The following is a 24,983-nucleotide window of genomic DNA, read 5'->3' on the forward strand; positions in this document are numbered from 1 at the left end:
GCGATGGACTAGAGTTAAGGCTGAGGAGCAGAAGATTCCAGGCCTTTGTAGCAGGTTTTAACAGGAGGTTGCTCAGGTCTAGCTTCCTGCAGAAGATCTAAGGTCAGATTTAAATGCTGATGTGTAGGCTCTGAAGATCACTCCACACCAGCCAGTGAAAATGAGAGTGCACAGACAGCTTGTTGTCACCACCCAGGAAAGTCTGGATTCCTTTAGGGGCTCCCAAGTCATCTCATGGACAACACCGCCCAACTCTGGCAACTCATGAAATGCTACTTACCACTCTATCATGAGCAGGCGATTGAGACAGTCTTCTCCACAAGCAACCTCCCCCTGAGCTCGCTCTTCTTTGGAGAGAGGAGGGCATTCGCACAGCATTCGCTTAATATCCCGGTGAGATTTGTTCTTCTTCCTATTGAAGACAAGTCATTGAAATACAGGTTAGGCAGCACCTGCATAGAGAAATTACTCCTCAATCTTTACCAGTTGTTACTGGAGGAAAATAATTTATTCTCTAGAAACTGGCCATATGGATTGATAACCTTTGGACAACCACAAGAAGGTACAGAGGTAACCAAGGACACTCAGTTTGTTTTGAGCAGGAGGTGATGACCTTCTGATCACAAAAGGTGATTCCTCAGAAAGACATCCCAGGATATTTAACTTTTTTCCTTCTCCTCAATGTCCACAGTCCAATTTTACTTGCAATGTAGATGAACACATGCGCATACACCTACACCCAGAGGAAGGGCTAAAATCCCTTCATTTTGTTGTACAAGTAAAGAAACCAATTTTCAGAAAATTCAGTCCTGATTTTTCTAGACAGAGGATTTCTCACTATATAGCACAAGTTCTAAGGTTTAAACTAAAAGGGTAAACTTTGATTAGCCTCTCATGAAATACTATATTCTGTATTCACATATAATACTATGGAGACAATCTCCAGAGTTCCCTTCCAACCTCAGCTGTTCTGTAATAGTCCACTTGGTTTCACTGATCCAAAGGCCAGGAAAAATACTATATTCTAAAATATTAACATATAAACCATTAGTTAAGTGCACGTACCATTTTAAAATAGCTTTCTTTTAATAAAGCAAATTGGAGGGTTTAGCTATTTAAACCTCTGCTTTACTGTCAAATAAGATGATGAAAAAGAAAACAAGAAAACTGCAGTTCCAGAAAAGGCAGGGCATCAAAGGCATCTACTAATTGGTATTTTAGTTGCTATGAGATGATTAGGGAAATGCTTTGGAGCGTGGATCCCAGCAAGACAAAAAAAGGCATAAGAAAAAAAAAACTGGATTTAAATAAATAGCAGGTTTTATCTGCATGTAAGTGGTTGATATTCAGACTCTGAATCAAGAATATCTTTTAAAACACATTTAAAAAAAAAAAAGAAAAAGCCATTTTAGTGAAAAGAAGATGTGGCAAAACCTTGAGTGTTAAGACCCCAACACATGAAGCCCAACACGCGTTTAAATTGGCCCATGCAAGGCGTCCCCCGCGAGCTTCTGCTGCGCTGGGTGCTATCGCTGCTGGTGAGCACCGGCGCTTGGTACCAGATGGCAGGAATGCCGTTACTCAACCACCCTTGAGGAATCATGAGATGAAAAAGGACCGTGAAGTTAAAAGAAATGGCAAGATTTTAATTAGGCATCAATCATCAGAAGGCCTTGCCATAGTCTGTGCCAGGAATAGGAAATGGTTACAAGCTCGTAAGGAGCTCTCACCTACGTGTTAAAGCCAGAACGAGTATTTTTTTCACAACAACAAAAGTAGTTGAGCCCTGAAGCAATACACTTACTAATTATCCCTAAAGCTCAGAAATAGATGATTTTATTTTCCAGGGATCATATCCTGTGCAACATTCCCATGCAAAAGGGAAAAGGATAATCTGCAGCCAACAGTACCCTCTGATACTTCAAATTACAGTCTGTAAGATCTAAAATAACTCATCTGAGAGGACAAATAATTACACGCAAGTAACCAAAGCCTCTGGAAACACACATTGTTTGTCTAAAACCTTTCCCACACCCAGGCAGATTTCCCTGTGTCTTCAGAGAGGGAGCAAGGTGGCATTTGAGGACCCTAAACAGACAAGATCTGGCAAGCCCAAAGGTGATGCTGCTATACCGCTCTGAGCTCTAACGTAGCTGCACCAAGTTCAGATGAAGGGTGGACAATAGAGAATAAAGCAAAAAGCTTGGAAAAAGATTTAGTTACTCTTACAAACTACCAGGGGTACAAGAATAACATGTTTACTTGGCGCTGATGCCCGTAATCTTTTGTGTGCAAGTCCTGCCTGATACCCAAATCAACACTAGACAAAGGGGATGCTGCAAGATGACTGAGAAGAGGGTATAAATAAATCACCCTCCCCCATACCCTCCCATCTTCCACCTCTTCTCATCACCAGGGCCTGTCTGGGCCCAATCGGGGTTTTCTGTTTAGGAGAAGAGACCCAGGGAGGGTTAAACACTTGCCCAGAGTTGTCTCCTTTACAAGCAGCTTTACCAGATGTAGGGAATGTGACATCCCTCCCCCTCCCTGCAAATTACACCAATTTGGCCATAAAAAAAAAAAAGCTATCACAGAACCAGATGTAAGTTAAAATCTAAAATTGCTATAGGCAAGAAAAAAAAAAAAAAGGTAAAAAATCAGTTACCTTTCTGTCAAGTACACATTCTCCTCAATAAGGTCAAAGTAACAGGGCATCTTTCCTTGCTTGGCAAACTCCTTCCAGCGTTGGGGGTCTCTGAAGTCATCCATGATACACAACCGACCGACCATGGAGGAGTCCTGCGGTGCCGACTCCACTTGCTCCCCCTCCAGTTTCACCTTCTTCTTCTCCCTCGACTCCACGTCGCTTTCAGAGTCGCTCTCCAACTCCGGGCGTCTTTTTTTTGGTGGACCTCGTTCTTTCGCATCGTTTTTTTCCAAAACCTTCACCTCCTCCTTCTTCTCCCCACCAGGCACCGGCTCCTTGGTTGAATTGCTGCTGATCTCGTGTGCCTGCACTGAGCCTTTTTCTTTCTGCCCGGGCATCTGGCATTTACTCGAGGGGCTGGGAAAACGAGGCTTGCAGTCATCATCCCAACGGTCATCCTCTTCGTACTCCTCATGATCCTCCGTTAGAGAATCCGGTACTTGCCCTTGGATTCGTTCATAATTAACTGCAGAAGGTCTGCTAGCAGACCTCACGTCCCAATAACCATTGCCTTGCCAGTAACTCTGAGAGCCGCCGTACACTCCTGAACCCGGCTGGTAAACGTAGCCCGCGTAGACCCCGAAGCTGCTATCTGGCTGCTGGTAGGTGCTACTGGGCTTCTCCGGCTGGGAAAAGTCCCAGCCCAAACCACCCAGATCCTCTGTTGTATGAAAACCATCCAGCCTGGAGAAGTCTCCGAGGCCAGACTGGTTAAGCCCACCCTTCCCCTGCCTACTGTCTGGCTTGGAAGAGCTCATCTGGTGTCGGGATTTATCGGTGCTTTCAAAACATTCGGGCAGGCAAAACGGCTGCTCGTCTTGTCGGCCGACCGGCCTACCAATGGACATCAGCTCCTTCAACATTATCCTCTCATCTGGGTTGGGTCTGCCATGGGAGTCTGCCATTAGGTCTGCCTGACTCGTACTGTCAACGCCGTCACTCTGAGGCTGGCACGGATCCGGCCGCAGCTCCTCCATCTCCTTCCTGCTGAGCTCGGTAGAAGTTGCTGGACTCTTCTCCATCCCTCTAGGAGAACATCTGCTCTCTACTTGTGGACCACCTTTACTCACCATACTCTCTGATCTCTCTTCGTAGTAGGGTCTACTGGGCTCGGGTCGCTCATCGTCCCAGTGGTCGGAGAAGCGCCTGTTGCCCTGGCTGCTCCGCGAGGAGCCAGGGCTGCTCTCCTCCATCGCAATGGTTGAGTTCTTCGGTACAACCACAACAGACTGCAGCCGTTTCCGTGGCATGCCGTCATCAGAATCCGAGTCTTCCGTGTCACTGTCTTCACTGCCCCCCTCGCTGTCGCTCTCTCCTGTATCAGAGTAATCGTCGTGGCCAGCAGGAACAAATTCAGCAGCGTTGCCACTGCTGTCGCACGTCGGGGCTTGAGTTACTGTCTCCATTTCTTCTGCAGTGACAACAACATCACAAGACGGAAACAAGGCGTCTGGAAAAGCTGAAGCCACCAAGGGCTCATTTCCCTCGTCCTTCTCAGCCAATATGCTGGGACACCGAACTCTGAAATCATCTGGCCCAACTCCCTCGGTGGAAACAGCACTTTCTTCTACAACCTTTCTGCTGCGGTGCTCCAGCGGCACTTCCGAATAGTACGAATGTTCATCTTTGAATGATGGCTTGCCTTTTGCCAAACCAAGATCGACGTGCTGAGTATCCAACTCGAGCACCTCTTCGGCTTCTGAATGCTGGAGCAGCTCCTGGTATCCATCTGGTGGTGGCACATCCCATTTGGAAGAGACGCTTTCCTCTGGCACGGGATGGTCTGACCTGAGCCTTGGCAAACAGCCATCCTGGGAGGGATCCCTGCTCGAGCTCTCCACAGCCAGGCTAATTTTATGGGAAGGGTGACCGTGCTCATCATCACAGGCAGACTTTAAGTGGTGATCCTCCATGCTCTCGTAATCGCACGTAACCGTCTGCGGCTCTACCTGCACGTCCAGAAAAGTCTCGGATGCAACTTTTAAATCTGCTGGTTCTGCTTCGATTTCAACTTCCGAATGATATAAAGCAGGGGTGGCATCGTCTGAAATGTAGCAAAAAACTGGTTCTTTGGTTTTATCACACGGAGTCACCTGATCATCCAGCTTCTTAAGTACAGTTTTAGTATGATCTACATTCACAACAGGCAAAGGGATGGCTTCCCCTTGCTGCTGCGGGACTGGAGCCTCCGCTTGCCTAAACAGACTGTTGCACTCACTGGACTGGACCCGAGAATCGTCTGGCTCTTGCTCTTGAGACGCATACGTGCTCTCAAACCCATTAGATGGTAATGGATATGACGGACTCATCTTCACAACAGGCAACGCTTCTGACCGACACAGGCTATTGTCAGAAGACATGGCGACATCCTCTGTTTTGGAGGCACTGGAAGTTGCCAAACCATCAGCCCTACCCTCTGGGGACCCATTTACACTCAGCTCCATGGGGAAACATGTTCTTAACTGATCATGCTTTATCTTTAATAAAGTTTCTTGTTCCTTAACACTGTCATGGCATTCGTTTCCTGTAAGTTCCTCGGACTTTGGGTTAGGAAAACCCACTTTCAATTCGTCTGCCTTTTTAAAAGCCGGCGAATCGTTTAACTGATTTAATGGAGAAAGTGTCTTTTCCCTTTCAAATTTTTTCGCAATGGACACCCTGATCTCATTGCTTTTTAGACAAGAGGTCTCTAAATCTAGAGAATTAGACTGCTGTTTTATTTCTTCAATCGATTCTGTACAACAGAAAGAACTCTTAAATTTATCAGGCTTTGGTGCAGGGGTCTTTGAAGGGGTGGACTTATAACGGGAGGAATTCACATTACTGTCAGGCTTAGAATGGGATGTCCCCTTTCGATAGCCTAGCTCATCAAGGGGAGAGCACCTTTTGGTTACTTCACTTTCTGAAGTCCTTTTTGAATCTCTATCTGCTTTCGAAGAAGACCTTCCTCTCCTCTCCACATCGGCATGAGACGACTCTACTTTGCTGTCCCTGTCCGACTTAGAGTAAGAAGTCCTCGAGTCTCTGTAGGAGGAGGAGGAGTGGGACGACGTACGCCTCGAGTCGCTCGATCTGGAATGTGTCCTCCTGTACTCATCCTCCGAGTCCGAGCTCTCTCGCGCCCTGTTGTCAGCGTACGAACGGGAATATCTCGACCTTTCCCTGTACGGGGAGCTCCGATGGTATCTGCGGTCGGATTCATAGTAATGCGAACGCTCTGACCTCGAGTAGGAAGAGCTGGTTCGGGAGCCCCGATCAGATCGGGAACGGGAATGAGACCGGCTTCGCCTTCTCTCTCTGTCTGATCGAGAGCGGGAGGATGCATACCGCGAATCTCTTTCTGATTTTGAATAACTCGAGTACTTCTCATCCCTGTCCGACTTGGAGCGTGAGGAGGACTTCCCCAAGTCGTCACCTCTGAGGGATGCGGAGCTTCGTCTGGGATCTCTCTCTTTTTCCGTACTGGATATCTTCAGCTCATGTGACCGCTGGCTGGAGGAGGTCCTCACCGAATCTTCATCGGACTCGGAGCCCAGCAGCGTGCCGTCGGACTGGGAGAACTTCCTCTTTGACCCCTGCCTCCGGGAGCAGAGGGGAGCACCCTTCGAGCCATCGGAAACCTCATCCTCTTTCCCAATATGGGAATCTTCCTTCTGTGGAGTTATTTCCGTCTGCTCGGGCATGTTTGGAGCTACACGTTCTTCCGAACCGCGCGATACCACATCCTGCTTGACGTCCGGCTCCAAAGCCTCCTTAGGTACTGTGTGGCATGGCTCCTTCAAAGCAGGGACTTCAACTTCCACGGGCGGCGACAGCAACAGTGTCGACATCAGCGTTACCGGCAGTTGTGGCAAGGCTGCTGCTGTAGGAACGGGCATTGATGCTGCTGGCGACACCGTCGGCAGAGGGGGAGGCGGGGGAGGCGGTGGCGTTGAGGGAAAGTCCGCGGCCAGTGCCACCGGTTCCGTTACTGGTGCCACAGCCGGCGGCGGTGGCGGTAGCGTTGCTGCTGTAGCTGGTGGAGGTTTTGCTGTGACATTAAGTAAATGTTTTTTAAAATGGATCTTCCCTAATTCTACCTTCGGTTTCGGAGGTGAAGACTCCTCAGCTGAACCAGCAGCATCCCCCAGGTCCATTTTACTTTTGGGGTTAAAGTCAGTCTGAAGGGGTACTGCTGGGGAGTTCTGAGTTTCATTTTGTTTCTCGTTTCCGAGACCGGTCAGAAATCTATTCGGTAAGGTTTTCTTGGTTAAACTAAAGCTGAAAGAGACCTTTTGTCTTCCTTGCTCCTCAAGGTTAACCTTTGTTTTGGTGCCTTTGGGCAAAAAGCGACTCGAAGCAACACCTTTGAACACAGGGCCTTTGATAAAGCCAGCTTTCTGCACAGTTTCAGGCTTGCCCTGCAAAAGAAAAACAAGATGCATTAGAGGAACTGTTTTTTGGAGTTCTAACTCTGTTCTAGAGGCACACTGAACAATTTTCTTTTACCTGGTGAATTTTTCATGACGAGAAAATAGAAATTGATACCCTGGGATGGAGTCTGGGATAGCATAGCCGCACTGCCTTCTGCGCCTGGCTCTCTCTTGAACAGAATCAATTACCCAGTCATTTCCAGTTTGGAGCAAAACCTCCTTTGGGGCTTGGACTGAGGCTTTTTAACGGACTTATTAATGACCAAACTGAAAGTCCTTTTTTGATTTAATTCTTAGGTTTTTTAAAAAGAGATAGTGTTCAACATATGAAGTTAATTGAAGAGATAGCACCCCTTTATTTGTGCTCTTTCTGTGGTCCCACGCTACAAAATGTCCTGCATTTTTAAGCTTTAAGTGCATTTGTTTTCATGTCCCAGGAGACTGCACCTGGATGCATTTAGCTTCAGCATGAATGAGACTACCCAGAATTACAGCAGCAGTTTTAAGTCCTGTCCTTTCCCACCTCCTGCCAACAGCCTTATCTCAATCATTAGTAATTCCTAGTAAGTTTCCAGGCTCAGGGGTACATCAGTATTAATATAACAACCTCCAAGAATTCCCATCAGGACCCACTCATGTGTGATGACTCTGTCACCTCCATGCCAACTGACTCTAATACGCTCCATGCACATCTCACCAGAAGCTATCTGCTGTCTCCTGCCCAGGATCTCACTCGCCACCTTGCAGTGAGGACCGTGCTACAGCAAAGCCCATTTGTTTTCGATACTAATGAGCTGAAAGTCATCTTCTCTAGGACATTAAGAGCTCAGGATCTCCACCAAGAAAGCTGCTGTGCCAGCACTCGCAACCAAACCCTGGCTTTGGAAATGGAGCAAGTCTAGAGCAACAAAGCTCCTTCCACATGGGAACCTCTTACCTTACAGGATGCATTTATCCAAGCCCGAGATTAGCAATTTTCAGAGCATAAAGCACTGTATGTTTACCCATCTTGGCACTTTTCCAACTATTTTAAAGCTGAGGGCTCATCTGTGCAAAAGCTGTGTCACAGGAGTGCAATCCCTAAAGATAAATATTGTGGCACCGTGGTAAAAGGGTGTTCTTGTCAATAGTCTTTATCCCCATAAATCCAAATTGCATTAGTGTAATTACATTTTGTGGGAGAAGCAGAATTCCGATGGAAACAGTTGTAGCAGTATAAAAATTGTTCAGAGCTGGGTTTTACTCCCATAACTGTTGCATGAACACATCTTTGGCAGCAGCAGCGGTTTCCTGCAACCCACTGTGAATTATTACGTACTTTGTTATCCTTTAACTTTTGTAAAACAATGCATAGTTGCTCAGGCTAAAGGCACCATAGTAAATTATTAAATAAGACGTTGGCGGAATGGAAACCCCATCCCATCCTATTTGCACCCTTGGACATCATATATACAAAAATATCCTCATTTTTGATGAAACACATGGGGTTTTATTTGAATTGTGAAAACCATGTCACGGTCTCCACATGACTAGTCTTGGCTACCCAACCCACCACCATGTATACATTTGATCTTTGCCAGCAGATGATAAGCTGCATTCTGGAAAAAATGGGTGCAAAAAATAAAAAGCAGTCCTTTTAAATGGGTGTTATTTATATGGGTGCTTTTAAATAAGTGCCATGGCTAAAAGGGCACCCAAACAGCAACCTTGAAAAAAAGCGCATGTCCACACACTTGCCCAGGAGCTCTGAAATACACTCCTCTCTCCAGGACTGTCTCACAACCATCTCCAGAAAGTCATGCTGAAAATGCTACCCATTTTCAAAAGAATCCACACATCAGAAGTGACCCAGAGACTAATACACAAGTGTATACAAACTAATTCATAGAAGAATAAAGGACAAAATCAAGTGTCCAGCCCATTTGATAGGAGTTTCTACATGTCTGAACGCTACCGAGACCACTCTCCCGTAGGACTCTGGGCTCAGCCTCCCAAAGAGCAAGGGAACATCATTTTTTGGGGTTGCTGGGTCAATTATTATCCCTACATGACCAGAAATTTTTACCCCAATCTGTGCATATGTCTTGGGACAATGGGTGAGTAAGAGAGCAAGTTCCTATCTTCAACCATACCCTGATATCTAATGGAAGGAGTCTCCACAAATCTGAATCCAAATTCTTATCAGAGACTGGATTCACCTATTATACCAATTATATATAAAAAAATAATAAATGTGTATTTTAAAATACAGTAAATATAGTGCATCAGCATTCAAAAGTTTTCTTTCTTGCTAGAACTTTTGTGAAATTATTTTATGTGCAAAATTCACAGCTATGGAAATGTGCCAATGTTTTGATCAAAATCTTTTTAACTTCAGGCACAACAGATCTGAAATCCCAGCTCACACATCAATAACAGGGTTTGGATACATCCACCTTTACACAAAACACAGGACCTGAAGGCAAAAAAAGGACCTGCTAAGCTTCTATTCCTCCCCTTTTCAAAGTCTGTTCAGCAGAGATCATACATTTCAGAACAAATGTTTCACCTTCATGTGCTCACCCTTCCAGGGATATTTTTTTCTTAAATAACACCAAGTTTGACAAAACATGACTTACAGAATTTTAAACATATTCCACAGGTAGCTTTTGAAATTTAATAGGTAGCAATTACTGGCAAAAGCTCTCTAGAACAGGAGTTCTCCTTCCTTTAATGTTTTACAGAAAGGCAACGTTCCGCAAAACATTGCTGTGGGTATTTTACAGAAAGAAAAAGGCGATAAGAAACTCACTCTGCATATTCAGCAGAGATACTCAATGACTGAAGCAGCACTGCTCCTGCAGTTCTCAATTCACTGGGAACATAGGGAGGACAGTATGTTCACCAGCACAACCAGAGCAGATATGGTCTTACAGCATCAAAAATTATTAGCAGCAGTGGTTCCTATGCTGGGATATTATAAACTGTTCCTGTTCCTCCAAGTTTTCTCCTTTGCCCTTAAATTCATTTAGTCACGCACAGCAAAACTAATTTTTTTTACAGACGAAGTCCTTAGATAATCATCTTCTCACAGTGCAGAAAGAACCATCTACCTACACCGAATGACTCAAGGGCACCACTGCGCTCTGCTATCGCATCCTTGTGTGTAGATGGCTGAAGTGGTATTGAAGGCGTTTCCCTTCTTTCCTGGATTTAACCACTGAACTGGAGGCACCCCAGAATAACATCAGTTTGCTTTATCTGGACGCTCAGTCACTCTTGCCTCATGAAATCTATAGGTCAAACTAACCAGGTTGGCTAATGCATGTCTCAGGAGCTACATCAAGAAAGGAATCAGTTTTACTCACCTCATTTTCTTCTTCTCTGTTGCAATCCAGCCGAGAAAACATGCAAAAGAAAACATAAGAAGAACGTGTAAACATCAGGCAGAAACAAGAAACATTAACATCAGAAGTCTGGCACTGCAAACGGGTCGGACCCGGGGACACAGAGTGAGGGTAACAACAACCCCACAAATAATCCTGCTGCAAGAGATGCCCCTACCAACGTCACCCAATGGTCAAGCAGACATACCAACCACCTCTGAAGGGGAACACGGCATAGTTTTGAAGCTCAAGAATTTCAACGCTGAAAATTCTGCACAGACTTTGACAGAGCAAACCTTTTTTGAGCAAACTGCTGGCTTGGTGTTATCTTCTGAGGGTTTGCAAACCAGCAAGAACCTTATTTCAACAGACACTGCAGAGGTAACGCAGCTATAAAAAAATCTCGAAAATGAGACGTAGGAAGCTGAATTTGGTTTTCTTTCAATTTTAGTATTTTCCTTAGCAGCCCAGAAACAGTGAAAAGTATCTGTTTCTCTCATCGACAGAAATGAAAGATACTTACAAACGCTTTACTGCTGTATGTCCTGCTATGGATCTGCAGCCCTGGCTATTTGCCACGATGCTTAAACTTAATTAATCAGTACTTTGGCAGCTAGCCGCTCAACAATGAATTAATTTGGAGCATTACCTTGATCCCAACCAAACCTGCCAATGCTGAGCCAACAGGAAAGCCCAGCTTTTCTCTGCTTCCCTAAGTTCTTCACTCCAATACCACGAAAAAAGTAGTTTCAAGAACACAACTACTGTTACCAATATGCCTCAACCAAGATGTCAACAGCTCATCTGTCTTTATCTGTTATTTCCTCTACTAAAAGTACAAAAGCACTCTCCAGTGCTCTAACCTTGATGTTTGCACGCAGACAGCCTGCTCCCCGTCTACCTTATAGATACAGGAGAAGTTTTCAGCTGGAGTTTTCCTAAATTTTATCAGCTTTTGAGCCATAGTTCAGTGCTGTTGTGGTGACACAGCGAAAGATTTCTTGCAGACAAGCTTCACAGATTTCACTTCAAGCCTCAGCTAATCGAGAAGTATCAGTTTCTGGAAAAGAAACCCAAAGCTCTCGGTTTCTGCATAACCCAGGCAGGGACCCGAGGCACTGAGAGCACAGCAGTAACCACCTATTTCTCCATTTAAACCATCGTCAACAGAGAATTAGGAGCAACCTGCTAGAAAGACCTATCACCAGCAGTAATACACTCCTGCCTCTACTAAGGCTCACATCCAATTGATAAAGCTTATTAGTAGGCTACAAATCATTCTTAGAGCAGCAAAAACAGTTTGTTTTCATTGAGGAAGCAGAAGCCATGATTTTAAGCAAGCTGTGGAGTACACGAGGGCACATATGTGATTTAATGGGCTTAAGCACGACATGAATTCAAAATACTGCTGATGCAGAGGAGGTCAGAAGCCCGCTAAGAACAGCACTTTGACACAAATTAGTGACTAAAAGGAGGTTTCATTTTTAGGATTACAGAAAGTGGAGTTTTAGACTTCCAGGACAACACCATTGTTGCCAGTCACAGATTTTGAGTGTTAAGTGCAAGTGTTTACAAGGGGTGAGAACAGTACTGAGGTCTAGTGCAGCCAAGACTCAACATGAGCATAGAACTCGATGAGCTCAAGGGTCTTTTCCAATCTACATGATTCTGTGGTTCTATGAAGATTTTCAAGACATCCATAACCAGACGTGTTGTGATACAGCACAGAATAAGAACCAACAGATGAAAGCTGGTGGTCCTAAACCAAAAAGAAATAACTGTCTCCCTATACATAAGAACACAGGTTTAAGTAGCTATATATTGGGAGACAGGTAATGAAGTTTAGTATTTATAATTAATAGCCTGCTGCAAGAGTAAAGTAAGTAATTCCTCTTAACAATCCATTTTTGCTCTTGTTGCTGAAACACTGCATAAAACCAGTATTAAGCTAAAATGCTGGCAAATACACAAAGTAGAGGTCTCCAAAAACCAAAAGCTAAGAATGAAATCTTCCCTTCCAAGAGGGCATGCCCACATAACAGCAGGAATCATAGCACAATCCAGGCCAGATCTAAGTTCAAGTCCTGCTCCAAGCTCGCAGCCACAGCAGCAGATTTCCCGGACACGACGCCAGGTTGGTAGACCAGCCTCAGCATCTGCCACCTCGAAAGAGCTGCTCCACGAAGGCAGACAGCAGAGCACCAGCTTCCATACGGGGGATCAAAGCAAGCAAGAAAACTACAATACACTGACGGGGGAAAAAAGCTAGTTGAGATCCTTCAAAACCCAGAGAAAATCTTGCAGGAGATATTGAGCTGCTTTACGAAATGGGTGATCTTGCTGCTCTAAAGCCACTCGGTAGTGAGACTCGTCTGCCCTTGGAGGGGGAAATTGCTAGAATTTGAGCAGCTTAAAGGGTTGCAAGTGAGAAATCAAAATATTAAAGGAGAAAACAGTTAAGGCGGCACAAAATAGAAGACTTGCATGAATTAAACTGGTTATTTAAAATAAAATATGTAAGAATGAAGCAGATATGACATTACTGGTAATGTACCTTGTATAGTCCTAGATGCCTATATGAACAATTTAATTTCTACTGGACAGAAAAGTGTTTCTTCTCAGAGAGGGAATAGTAGTATTCTCTCTCTGCAGCGGTATTTCAGCCAGTTACGGCCAAGCGCTTTTCCCTCCTGAATTACCCCTCCGTCGGCAGCACAAAGTCATCCCACCTTGTTACAGGTGCCCTCGCACAGGTTAGCCTTAATGAAGGAGGTAGCTGGCTTGGGTTATGGATCCCATTTCCATTTACAGCTTTTTCCTTCGCCCCAGATCAAAAAAATATAAATAGATTTCCAAAATTAGTGAACGCGTTGCTATTCGCTCGAAAACCTTTTGCCAAATTCCTCCCACACTGGGTTTGAAGTTACATAAAATCCCCACATTACAAGTCTGAGGAAAGAGCTGGCACGCAGGAGACTCAGCACAACAAGAGCGTACACGAGCTGGGGATCCATCCAACTACACAACCTGTAGGTTTACCAGCAGGTTTCCAGCCCCAGAGGTTTAGAGCAATCCCACTTGTTTCCCTCCAGCTGCACCTTGCTATCTACAGGTACATAAAAGGAAGACTGTTATTAAAATTAGCATTGAATTAATGCACTTGATGGCTCATTTCTGTGAATGTCAAGAGAAAGGGTTTGTTAAAACCCAAAATAAAACTCAAAGCAAAACTGAAGACATCTACAAAAAAGTGGTTAATAAATTAAAAAACAACAACAACAACAAAACCCAGGGAACTGTACCATCTTTTATTTGTCTATGGCAGCCCTGTGTATTAGTATTTAAAAAAAAAAAAAAAAGAGTCAGTCTGCCCCTTTAAATAAAATTTAAAGAACAATTTTGCCTCTCTGCCAGTTAGATCTGATTAACTAATGACAAATATAGGTCAGGTGAGAGCAAGATGTGCATGCACACACCCCACAAACGCACGACTGCACCCAACAGCAACCACAGCAGCAAGTAAATCTGAAATCCCCACACCATACAGAGGAGTTTGTATTTGCAGGAAAGGCTTTTTTAAGGCTATGGACCCACATTTCTACCAAAATCCTTTATATTTAAAATTTAAATTAAAAGCTTTCCTACTCCTGGAAACACCCCAGGTTAGTTACAGCCATGTCAATAAAAAATAAGGTTGTATTTTAATTCTGAGGTTCAGCAGCTCCAGCATTTCTGAGATGCTTAAACAGCTTGACTCGAATGAGACTTCTCTCCTTTTTAAGATATAATCCACACCGTAATCTGAACTATATGCAGGTTTTGCTTATGCTAAAAAAGCAAACAAAAAAAAAAAAGGAAGCCTCAGGCTTCTGAAGTCTAAATGACAAATGCTGGTCTGCATTAAGACAAAACTTGAAGAGTCTCATCTCCCGTATGTCCTCCTCTTTTTTTTTTTTTTTTTTTCATTTTCTTCTTCTTAAGAGAGAAAAACCTGGAAGCCTAAAGCTCTTCTTATCTAAACATCTGCAAGACTAACAACCCTGCAAGCCTAAAAAGCCCCATCCTGAGCAGGCACTCAGCTCACCTTGCTTTAAGCTGACAACAGGGTATTGTGCAGGCATTAGCACAGTTCCATCTGAAAGCCCACCTACCTCAGCAATTACCTTTCTTTCTGAAGAAAGGAAACAAAATGCAAAACCTCAGCACTCTACAGGAGGAAATCCCAACCTCCAGACTGTTTTGCTTAGGCCAGGTTAACCAGAAATGTCCTGCCAGCGGGGGGATGCAGATGGAGTTCCACAGCTGCTCATGGATCCAACCAGCACCTAACACCACGACCTTCAAACACAACACCAGGGCTAAGCAAACCAGAAGGAAATACAAAGACCTCGGGTGGAAACTTGCAGTTCCTGCACGATCCTAAAGCCAAAAAGGAACTATCTAGGCAGATTTCATCGCCGGCTAGGCAGTGATGGAGGGCTGCACCTCTGGGCTTCTGCCGCCGCCGTGCACCACGACACTGCGGGTGAAGTTCACTCGCTGCTGCTCTCATTCAGCTCCTGCCATCCTCAAAACAGAATGATTTGATTAAATACTTACAGGTCTGAAGTGCTATCGCCTGCTTGGTTTATTAGTCTCTAATGTGGCCGGCTAGAGATAAAAAACATGGATAAGCGTGCAGCTGTCCCTATGATTAACTGAAATATGGTGCTAAATTGCTGCAAAATCTTTTGTACAGAGCACTGTGCTTTTAACACCCAAATGTGTCCCTGCTCCCAAAAATACTGCACAACAACCGGATAATGTACAACCAGAAAAAAAAGCAGGGAAGTTAATAGACAATCCTGCTCCTTCCCCCAAAAAGCTAGACAGAGGAAAGGCTAAAGCACACCCAAGAGGGAGGAAAAAAAAAAAATCACTAACAGTATCAAACATCTTATTTAAACAGAAGCTTGAAACCAAGCCAAGCTCTCCAGAAAATGAGGTCAAGGTAGCTGTAAGCATATACCTGTCCCTGCAGCACATCCCCCAGATCCAGCTCTCCCATCCCCTGCCTTCCTAAATCAGCATTTGCTGGCTTATACAACATTTTCTCTGGGTTTGGAGTTGTAAGTTTGGAGCAGGGGAAGAGACACCATTTCTCCTGTGCTGAACTATGAAAGACCAGAGAGGACTGAAGACACCAGGAAAACAAGTAGCTGAATATACCAAAAATAAATACTTCTTCTTTCATTTACAAAAATGATAAGGGCTGAGTGAGTGGCATCCTGCATAGTCACAAGTATGCCAGAAACGGATTTTTCTTTTAACATAGATTATGGGTTATTGGTGTATGGAGTCACCTGTAATCATTGGTGACCCCTCCCTCCGAATACGCCCCCCCTGAAATGAACTTTATAAATCAAGAAACACCCCAGACACGAGCCATTTCAACAGCAGGCATGAAGAAGATTAAGAAACTCAACTGCTGTAGCTTCTAATTCAGGCCAGCCCAGGCTCCCATTTCTCATCAGGCTGGAGGAGAGCCACTGAGAACAGATTCAAGAGGCATTACAGCACAATATGGAAAACTTATAGCGCTATAAATTTTTACTACCAGCATTTACACTCTGTTCTCCACAGCTGGGGAAAATATAGGCTAAAAAAAAAAAAAAAAAATGGCATGAGGTAAAATGCCTGTTCTCTGCCAGCTTCTGCCCAAGCTATGAATTAAGCCCTGTGTCTGGCGGAGCCTGTGCAGACCCTTCCAGGGGCAGGTCCACCCGGCAGCGATCAAACCCTAAAGAGAAGGGGAAGAAATAAAGGGGGAAAGGGATGATTTCTGAAAACAATCTGCTTTTTCTGCTGCTGCTCCTCTTGCAAAGGAAAATGGGTCAGAGAAAACAGACGTTGGTAGGAGCATGTAAAAAGCCACAGGTTGAGGGTTTGGGGGGTTTTTTTGGCCAAAGCTTCATTTACTAACTATTTAGCTATCTGTGTGTTAATAATATTAGCGTTTTAGAGAAGCTAGGATCTTCTGCTTCAGGAAGAAGACCTGGTTAAGAAGAAAACAATTTCCAGTGGTCTCCAGTCTTTTGCTCCAATAAAAGCATCACAGGATCCTGCTCCTTCTCCAACACTGCCCGGGAATTCCCAAACTCACCACCACGCACACAGCTCCTGCTCTCCCCTTTCTGCTCAGTGCCAGGGCACGTCTAAAGAAGAAATTAAGTTTGAAATCGTGACAGCAATAATCATAAGCAATACTGTTCCCATGGCAGCCGGGCAAGGGATTTACCAACAGAGCACCAACACAGAGAGGGAAAGGACGTGGACAGACTTGGGGGCTGGGACGGGACGGAAGAGCAACGGTGCCAAAAAGAGAGGGCATAAATCCACAGCTTAACTCAAAACCACGGCTTCTGGCTCAGTACCATGGGAGCATCGGTCCTTGGAAAGCTTCCTCCTCCTCTCGGAGCAGGGAAGGAGAGATTTCATCAGCAGCTTTTAGAGTTAGCATCCTCCCACCAACAAAATTTAAATGGGATCACTTTTCAGGTAATCCCTGCCTCAAAATCACCTCCTTTTGACAGGATCAGGCTCAAACAGCACAAAAAAAAATGTTTCACATATACAAACTGCATTTTCCCTACCTGATGCAATTAACTCCTAAAATGCATGCACACCCCTGAGCCATCTGTCTGTCCAGGGCTGCAGTTGCCCCTGGGGAAGGATGAGGCTGGATCTAACACAAACGCAGTTTATCACCTCCGACTTTTCACCTCCAGCACACAGGCAGGGGAAGATGTAGGATAGTTTCACATCGCCCTCCCCCCGTGGGGTACCACCCGCAGGATGGACGGACGGGAGTTGCACAAAGAACCCCAAAATCCACATTAAAAGCAACAGTCCAAGGCAGCTTTACAAACAGGCGCAGGGCACTCCTGGCCTCAGAGCACACCGCTGCTTGCAGCGTGCAAGGCAAGGTCATTATTTCACTAATCATTTTCACCACTTCATTCAACAATTTCTAACAATTGAAAAGGCTGAAATTAAAACCTCCTTCCTACAGCCAGGGTTCAGCCAGGCTTAAAAGCTTGGGGTTGGTTCCTGGCTCTCCAACAGCCCGTGTGTGACCCCGAACAAGTCACTAAGGTGGTTATCCCCATGCCCAACTTTTTTTTTATCTGCCCCCCCCATCCCACCTTTAATTATTTCCAGGTTCTTCAGGCTACAGACATTTTCACAGATCTACATACAGCGTTTGCAGCAGCAAGGCTGTAACACTGGTTTAAGCAGAGGCATCACCATAGTACAACCATACAACAAGGCATTTCTCCTACCAGCACAAAACCGCTTTTAGGACTAAACTGGTGCTACACATCCCGGCTACCCCCACCGCACATCCTGGCGGATACCGACCCTGCAAGCCAAAATTGCTTGCCACCATGAGAAGCAGCAAATATCTTCTAACGCTCTGCTGCAGATTTATACCCTCTGAGTTCATTAACAAAAGGAGAGAAAGCAATTGCCAGCCTTCTGCAAAATTCCCTCTCACGTACGGCGTCTGCCTTCGTAACCCAGCGGGAATGGTCACGTTTGACTCAACTGCCGTGGCACAGCATGTGCAGGCACTGCCAGGTTAGATGCTGGTAACATTTCTAGGCTCAGAGGGAAAAGGAATTACTGGAATTAGTAAAAAGAAACAGTTTGGTTTTTTAATTTTGCTAAAATCCCACCCCATGCGCTCACCAGGCTGCACAGAAAAAGTTCAGCATGTGCTGAACTAAACTGCTCTAATTAAGTTAAAAGATGTTTGATACAAGGAAAATAGTTTCAGTATTTAAATCCTGCTGAAAAGCAAGTGGCTACACCCAGCTTCCAAGCAATACCAACACTTCTCTAAAGCGCTCCTCTGCAGCGACAGGGGAGGCAGAGGAAGGCGAGGAACCTGAATTTTTTAAAAAAAATAATAGTCAGAAATATCTAAGCTGACTTACGATCATTACGACCAGCGACCAGCACAGGGCTTCACTCTTGGCAGAGAAGTCCACCGCATATCTGCTGGCTACGCAGACTTTGAGGCTTCATCTGACCTGAGCAATGGCTCTGGGGAATTAGGTCTGTGTGCTAAACGGGGGGGGGGGGGGGGGGGGGGGGGGGAACCAACAAACCCACAAGGCAGAAAGGCAATGCCCCTCCCTCGGGGGGCAGGCACAAGGCAGGGAAGGATCCCCCCCTCCCCGGGCAGCCCCCTGGCTCCCAGGCAACCCTCAGGCTACACCACATCTTCTGCATTTCCAGACTGGGTAAAACCAGGGGGGTTTCTACCCCTCCTTCGCCTCCCTGGCCCATCAGTGGGAACAGATCTTCAGCAGGTATCATCATCCCTTGCATGAGCGAGCAAATTCCTAACCTGACCTTATCAAGGCATCACCAAGCCTGCACGACAAATACCTGCCCTGGCACTGCAGGTCACCTTTGTCTCCTAAAATGCCTTGCAAATACAGATTTCTCTCTGTTTCAGACTGCAGGTTGGGCTTGCAGAAGCCTACTTGCTTCAGCAGAAGGCTAACCACACCGGTGGCCCCGCTGATGGGAGGCGGGGAGGTCTCCCACCATCCCAAGAGCCTGGTGTCAACTGGGTGAGGTGGACACATCCGCATTGCCCACGCTAGGACGCAGTCGGATGTGTGCCACCCGCAACGCCTGGCGTGGAAATGTGACACCTTAGCGGTCCCCAGCATCCCCTTCTCCCCAAAACAGAAGGCAGGCAGGAGCAGTCCTGTCCCCTGCATCCCGAGCAGGAGAGATTCTCAAAAACATATCCCACAAGCTTCACACGCAGATAAAAACATTAAATTTTCGTGTACTTTTTCACCTTGAGTCATCATAGCAAGGTTACCTTACAATTCATAGACATGCATATAACACCAAACACTCCCATAATTCACCATACTGAAGTCTCCATTCACAAAATGTCCCATCCTTACCCCAAACTCACCCCAAGTTTAACAAGAAGACACTTTCCAATAATCAGGTGTCCCTAAATTCAGACTTCAAAGGATAGAAACTGCAACCTGCACCATGCACCCTGAAAAACTTTGTCTCAGTGCGGTAAATAAAACGCTGCAACACCCCAGCCAAGCTTAAGGTTGCTGCTTTAACATAAAATCCTTAACGTATTTATTTCTTACGCAATTATAGATGAAGTTTAATCTTCTATTACAAAACCTGCCGGGCAGGTTAAGTCAGCAGTGGGAGACATCTTGGGAGCCGCTCTCAATTCAATAAAAGAAAATAAACCCAAGCTCCCTGCAACACCAACTCCTGGAGAATCGAGTGCTTTAAATCAAACTATTTTAGTGAGATTAAACCCAGCCTAACACAGCAAGAAGAAATGAGAGCTAATGAGTGAAAACCTGCACCCTGCTATCACTCTGCAACATCACAGCCGGTTGCTGTGGCAATGCTAAACACAAGGTGATACCAGGCAGGGAAATTAGTGTAGGAGCAGATAAATTCAACCCCCTTCATCCTCCTTTATACCAGAAATTTGCAATAAAAGTGCAAGTTGGGAATGGGCTGTGCAAACAAACTCCAAGCACTAGGCTCTCGAGTTTTTTTTCTGTTGGACATCGATGCTACAGAAGGCTGCAAATGATAAAAATAATTGTTTTCTGCTAACTCAGAATGACACGCTTTTTATTTCTAGCTGCAAAACCTCCGCTGATGCATTTCAAATAGGAAGGCAATAATGCAATTACAACATGATGCTGTGGAAACTGTAAAATCTTTGAGCAACGGTGGGTAAAGCCAGCAGGAATCCGCATTTGGTCCTGAAAACAGTGCTTCAGATAGAGTATTGCTCAGGCTCCAGCTCATTCTCCAGACCCAGCCCGACACCTCTTCCTCCCACATCAGTATCTCAGGTCAAATTTTGACTCCTGGCCCTTGTTTCTCTTGAGTTTCAGATTCTGCTCTACATCAGCCCCCAGGTTCTCAGGGAGATGCTCTGGCGGATGATAGCCTCTGGGATGGATCCCAAAAGGCTGAAGCTCACTGGAAAGGGGCAGCTGCAGGGATGGATCATTTTTATGGAAGTTTACCAAAAAAAAAAAAAAAAAAAAAGAGAAAATTCAGGAAAAAAGCCAAGGGAAAAAAAACCCCACCTTTTTCAGCAAGTGTCCTACCAACCCTACAAAAAACAGAGCCACACTTTGACTTTCTCAAGACTTTTTCTCAATGAATCCTACCAGTTCTGGCAAGGAAAAATGAAAACAAAGTGTAGCCTGGGATGATGTAAAATGGAAAAAGCATCACTGCTCCTGATGGCCCTGCCTGCGGGGTTACGTGGCTGTGCCGACGCAGGTGTCGAACCACCAACAATGATCGGAGCCTTTGGACAGCAGCATTTCAGCTCCTAATCGCTTCCTGTGGCACCGAGGAAGTTGCACCAAAGCAGCTTGCACAGCTCTACTGGTACACCATGGCTCATCTCATTAACAAATCTAAATAATCACCTAAATAATAAAATGCAGCCAGTCTATTAATTGGGACGAAGGTCAAATACATATGGCAAACATATTAATTTTTCTTTAAGTTTCTGTGTCTATTACAGACACAAAAATAGGTGTTTATAAATCCTCTCTCCCTGTCTAAATATACACACAAACAAATTATATTTAGAATTACGTCAACAGATCTCTAACACAGGACCTCGAAGGAAGGCTGTCACCTATCCACTTTAAACCCACTTTGAGCCATTGCAAGAAAAATATTAAACTGCAGAGGGGAAATTAGAAACAATTAAGACAAGAGAACCATCTGAAAGCCTTCTCCTTTCAAAAACCAGGGATTTCTCTGCCTCTTTTCCGAGCGATCAACAAACCGTAGTATTTAGGAGAGCTGAGTTTATATATTAGCTGCTCTTGAATATTAAGTGTGGAGTGTGTAATTATCTGTGCACGTGTCCAGGTGACTAAAGGTACGTGGAATGACTTGGAACTCAAAATATATAGCCTGGGTAGCCTACAGCTGCTAAATTTCCTCATTTTTGAGAAACCCAACTGCTCAAGCACACCCTCCCAGGGAGGCATCCCGAGGCCGCGATTTTCCCTGTCCCGTTCACACACATCATTCCGTCTTTAATCACTCCACCACCGATCCACAGACCTAAAACACTGAAAACCAAAGGAGAAAAGTGTTCCCAGAACACTCACACACAGCCAGCTCCTGGAAAAATGCACCGTTTTCCTATTTATAGGCATCTCAGTAGGCAGAAACCACAGGCACCTCAACTGCTCAAAGCCAAAATGTGGACCTTTTCCCCCCCACACTTTTTTAATCTCCTCTGAAGCTAAACACTGCAGATCTACCCTGCCTTTGCTGCACGCCGCGTTTCTGGACCACAAGCAGATGGAAAAAGAGGAATGACAGAGCGGTGGGTGGAGGCTGCACAAGAATCCAGGGCAGAAGGACAAGCCAAGAGGTCCTCCTCCCTCAAAACCCAACAATGGTAAGAAGACCCAAACTTGGGTACCAAAAAACCAGGGAGAAGAAGACTTCTCCAAGAGCAAAGCTACAAACCTCAGGCTTTGTTTTTAAGAGAACTGGGCGACGGTACCGAAAACGTGCTGGGGATGGAGCAGGAAAATGCAAGAGAAGAGTGGAAAGGGCAGCGCTGCATGGCATCCACATCTTCTTCCTGGAGATAAACGACCTCATTTAATTCAGCTCCGCTGCAAGCAACCAGCCTCAGAAAGTTTGGATCCAGCTGGGAATTGTCCTAAGACAACATCGAAAATAATAAACCCAAGTGAGAAATTTGTCTGATAGCTTACGGGCCAGCCAGGTGAGCAGGTGAAGGTCTCCTCCCACGACCAAGACAAATTTGGACATATAAAGAGAATTTTCTTTAAATAAACTGACTTTTCAGAGACATTAAGGCTTAAGCATGGAGCTGAAAAACCCTCAGGTACACTCAGGCAGCGAGAGCCAAGCTTCTCCCTTACCACTCACGATTTTGCACCCCATGGGACCATCATTAGTCTCAATAAAGAGGAGAAGTGTTCAAAGGGAAACGCATGTGTAAAACCAAGCCTTTCCCTTCCATTAGCATCTCCCCGATAGATCAGAACAACATACTCGAGGACTCGAATTTGGGTATTTAACCACAGCGCGTTGGCCAGGAGCTTCTGCCTTGTGCCAAGGGCACCGACGTTACCAATCGTTTTCCCCAGAGAAAAGCAGAAAATAGAATCCAGCTGCCCACGGGAAGCAAAAAATAATCAAGTCTGAAAGTGACATGAACACTGAACGGCCCATGAGTCTCCACAGCTGCAATGCACATTAAAAAAAACCCATAGTAATAGCCACAACCAAAAACCTGAAGTTTTAGACTGTTTGAATCCGTATCAAGTCACATTACAAAATCAACAGGGTGTTCAAATGCACCAGCCCTAAACCCGGACCCCACCAAACCACCCACGCACACCACCAAGCCCCACCAGCATCCCCAGCCTGTGGAGATGCGGGACAGTAGGAAGACCACCTTCCCCCAAAATGGAGCTAAATTCAAGTTGGGGAGGTCCTCCTTCAGCAGAGCGCAGAAGAAACAGCGGATAAATATATTTCAGCCATAGGGTGTCCAAGGGAACCTGCTGCAGCACCTTCGGTCTCCATCATAATGCGCAGACGTGAGCTAAAGAAATCCTCGGGACTCTCAAACTGATCCATCACGCCCCGTGCAACGATCCCACCAACGCGTCACTTGTTTTAGAGGGTCCTCCACCCTCAATATGCAGCAGCCGGGGACGATCTCGGTGTCTTCTCGAAGGAAGCGCTCGCTCATCCCAGGTTTGGCTCTATCAGCTGCACCACTACAGCTCTAGTAGCGGCACAAAGAGATGAAATTTCTTCTGCTCGCAGCCTACGATACAAACATCCATCAAGTAGGTCCAGTTCAGTGTCGGGCAGCTCTGCAGAGAAGCTGCAGACCTCACACGGAGCTTGGCAGCGGCTCCGAGCTCAGGGCCTCAGGCTGACCCCAATTTCAGCACCCGAAGAGGTGAGGCAAGCTGGTTTTGCTGGACGCTGAAGTTGTCAAGAATCTGAGCTCTGGCTGCCGAGTGGGACACAGAGAGCGACCGACCAGGCAAAAGCCAGCCGGAGTTTCTCTGCTAATAGGAAAACTCTGGTAAACGCCATCAGCACGTACTCAGGTCACCGGTAGTTCAGCTCCCCGACTCAACATCCCATCTCCTACAGCCAGCGCAGAGCTCCATCTCAGCAACAACGACGCCCCATCGTTGGAAGTGTTCAAGGTCAAGCTGGATGGGGCTTTGAGCAACCTCATCTAGTGGAAGACGTCCCTGCCCATGGGTTGGACTGGATGATCTTTAAAGGTCCCTTCCAACCCAAACCATTCTGTGAATAATTCCCATGAAAAATAAGGCCTATTTACCAGGCTCCGCTTGCATCACCGGGCTGCAACCAGCGCTCTCCCAAGCCCCCACGTCTCGCAGCAGCACAACTCCAATGCTACATGCTACAAAAGCAACTCCTCCAAAAAACAAACCGTGCACATCCCTCTTCATCGCACCCCGCAGCGGGTACGGGACAGGGGAAAGCCACCGTCTCCGGCAGCAGCAAACATCCTGCAGCCATCACGGTTTGTTTTTAATTGCGCTCTCCACTGCAGCAGCCAACCACACTTTGGAAATACCCAAGCAGTTCCTGGGACCTGCCGTACAGTGCATTTCTAATATCGCGACATTCAAGAACGGGGAAGGAGACAACAAACCACGAGGTACCCTCGCCTCTGAAGAAAACCATCGCTGAGCTACTGCAAATAATCATTTTCTCAAGTTAAAAGCACATGCGTTGGGAAGAACACATCCTAAATAAGACACGCCACTAACAAAGCAGCGAACACGACTCAGACGTCAGGCTTCAAGGCAGGCACGGGGAAACAAGGCTCCCAAAAACATCTGAACACCTCCTGACAGCTTTCAGAGTCCCAACCAGGAACGCACTCCCCAAGAAAACCCCAAAGTCAGAGCAATAAATTAGTGTTTCTTTTTAAAAGTCATTACAGAAACCACTCTGGCTTCTTTCAAGAGCCCAGGTTTGCAACACTCGAGATTGTTTCAGACAACAAGCGGCAGCATGATATAACCCGTACGCTTTTAACCGCCAAGCTCGGTGCGACGCCTGGTTTGACACCAAATGCCACGCACCACCCCAGCCCCCGGTGACAGGATCCCTTGCGCTCTAAACTAAAAAGGTGAAATACCTAAATTAGGCTAAAACTTTTTGGATGGATAGTGGAGTCATTTGAACCCAGAGGGTTGCTCAGGATGGGACCGTCGCTCCCCCCCAGGGTTAAGCTCACATAAATCAGGTGCAGGGCTTGATCCAGGCTCCCCAGTCCTGGGAGAAAGGCAGGAGCCACATCTAGCAAAAAACAACCGGATTCAAAATTAAATCCTCCGTCTCTCACTAATTTTAGAAGGTTCG

At 45.8% G+C, this 24,983-nt stretch overlaps 1 protein-coding gene across 2 annotated transcripts in view; it reads right to left on the reverse strand.

Annotated features, from left to right (window-relative positions):
• The window catches only part of SETD2 (SET domain containing 2, histone lysine methyltransferase), a 69,354-nt gene that overhangs the window by 42,686 nt on the left and 1,685 nt on the right, over positions 1 to 24,983 (reverse strand). Inside the window, exons 1-4 of one of the 2 annotated variants that reach the window (XM_041122089.1) lie at positions 13,482 to 13,513; positions 10,467 to 10,482; positions 2,666 to 7,107; positions 281 to 412 (exon numbers count right to left, since the gene is read on the reverse strand). In XM_041122089.1, the coding sequence (XP_040978023.1) occupies positions 281 to 412; positions 2,666 to 7,107; positions 10,467 to 10,482; positions 13,482 to 13,498 (4,607 nt within the window). In that variant the 5' untranslated portion in view covers positions 13,499 to 13,513. Of the gene's footprint in view, positions 1 to 280; positions 413 to 2,665; positions 7,108 to 10,466; positions 10,483 to 13,481; positions 13,514 to 24,983 lie in introns of those variants that run through there. The other variant, XM_030007619.2, reaches the window with a different exon arrangement.

The sequence above is a fragment of the Aquila chrysaetos genome, chromosome 3, assembly GCF_900496995.4.
Source record: "Aquila chrysaetos chrysaetos chromosome 3, bAquChr1.4, whole genome shotgun sequence".
NCBI lineage: Eukaryota > Metazoa > Chordata > Aves > Accipitriformes > Accipitridae > Aquila > Aquila chrysaetos.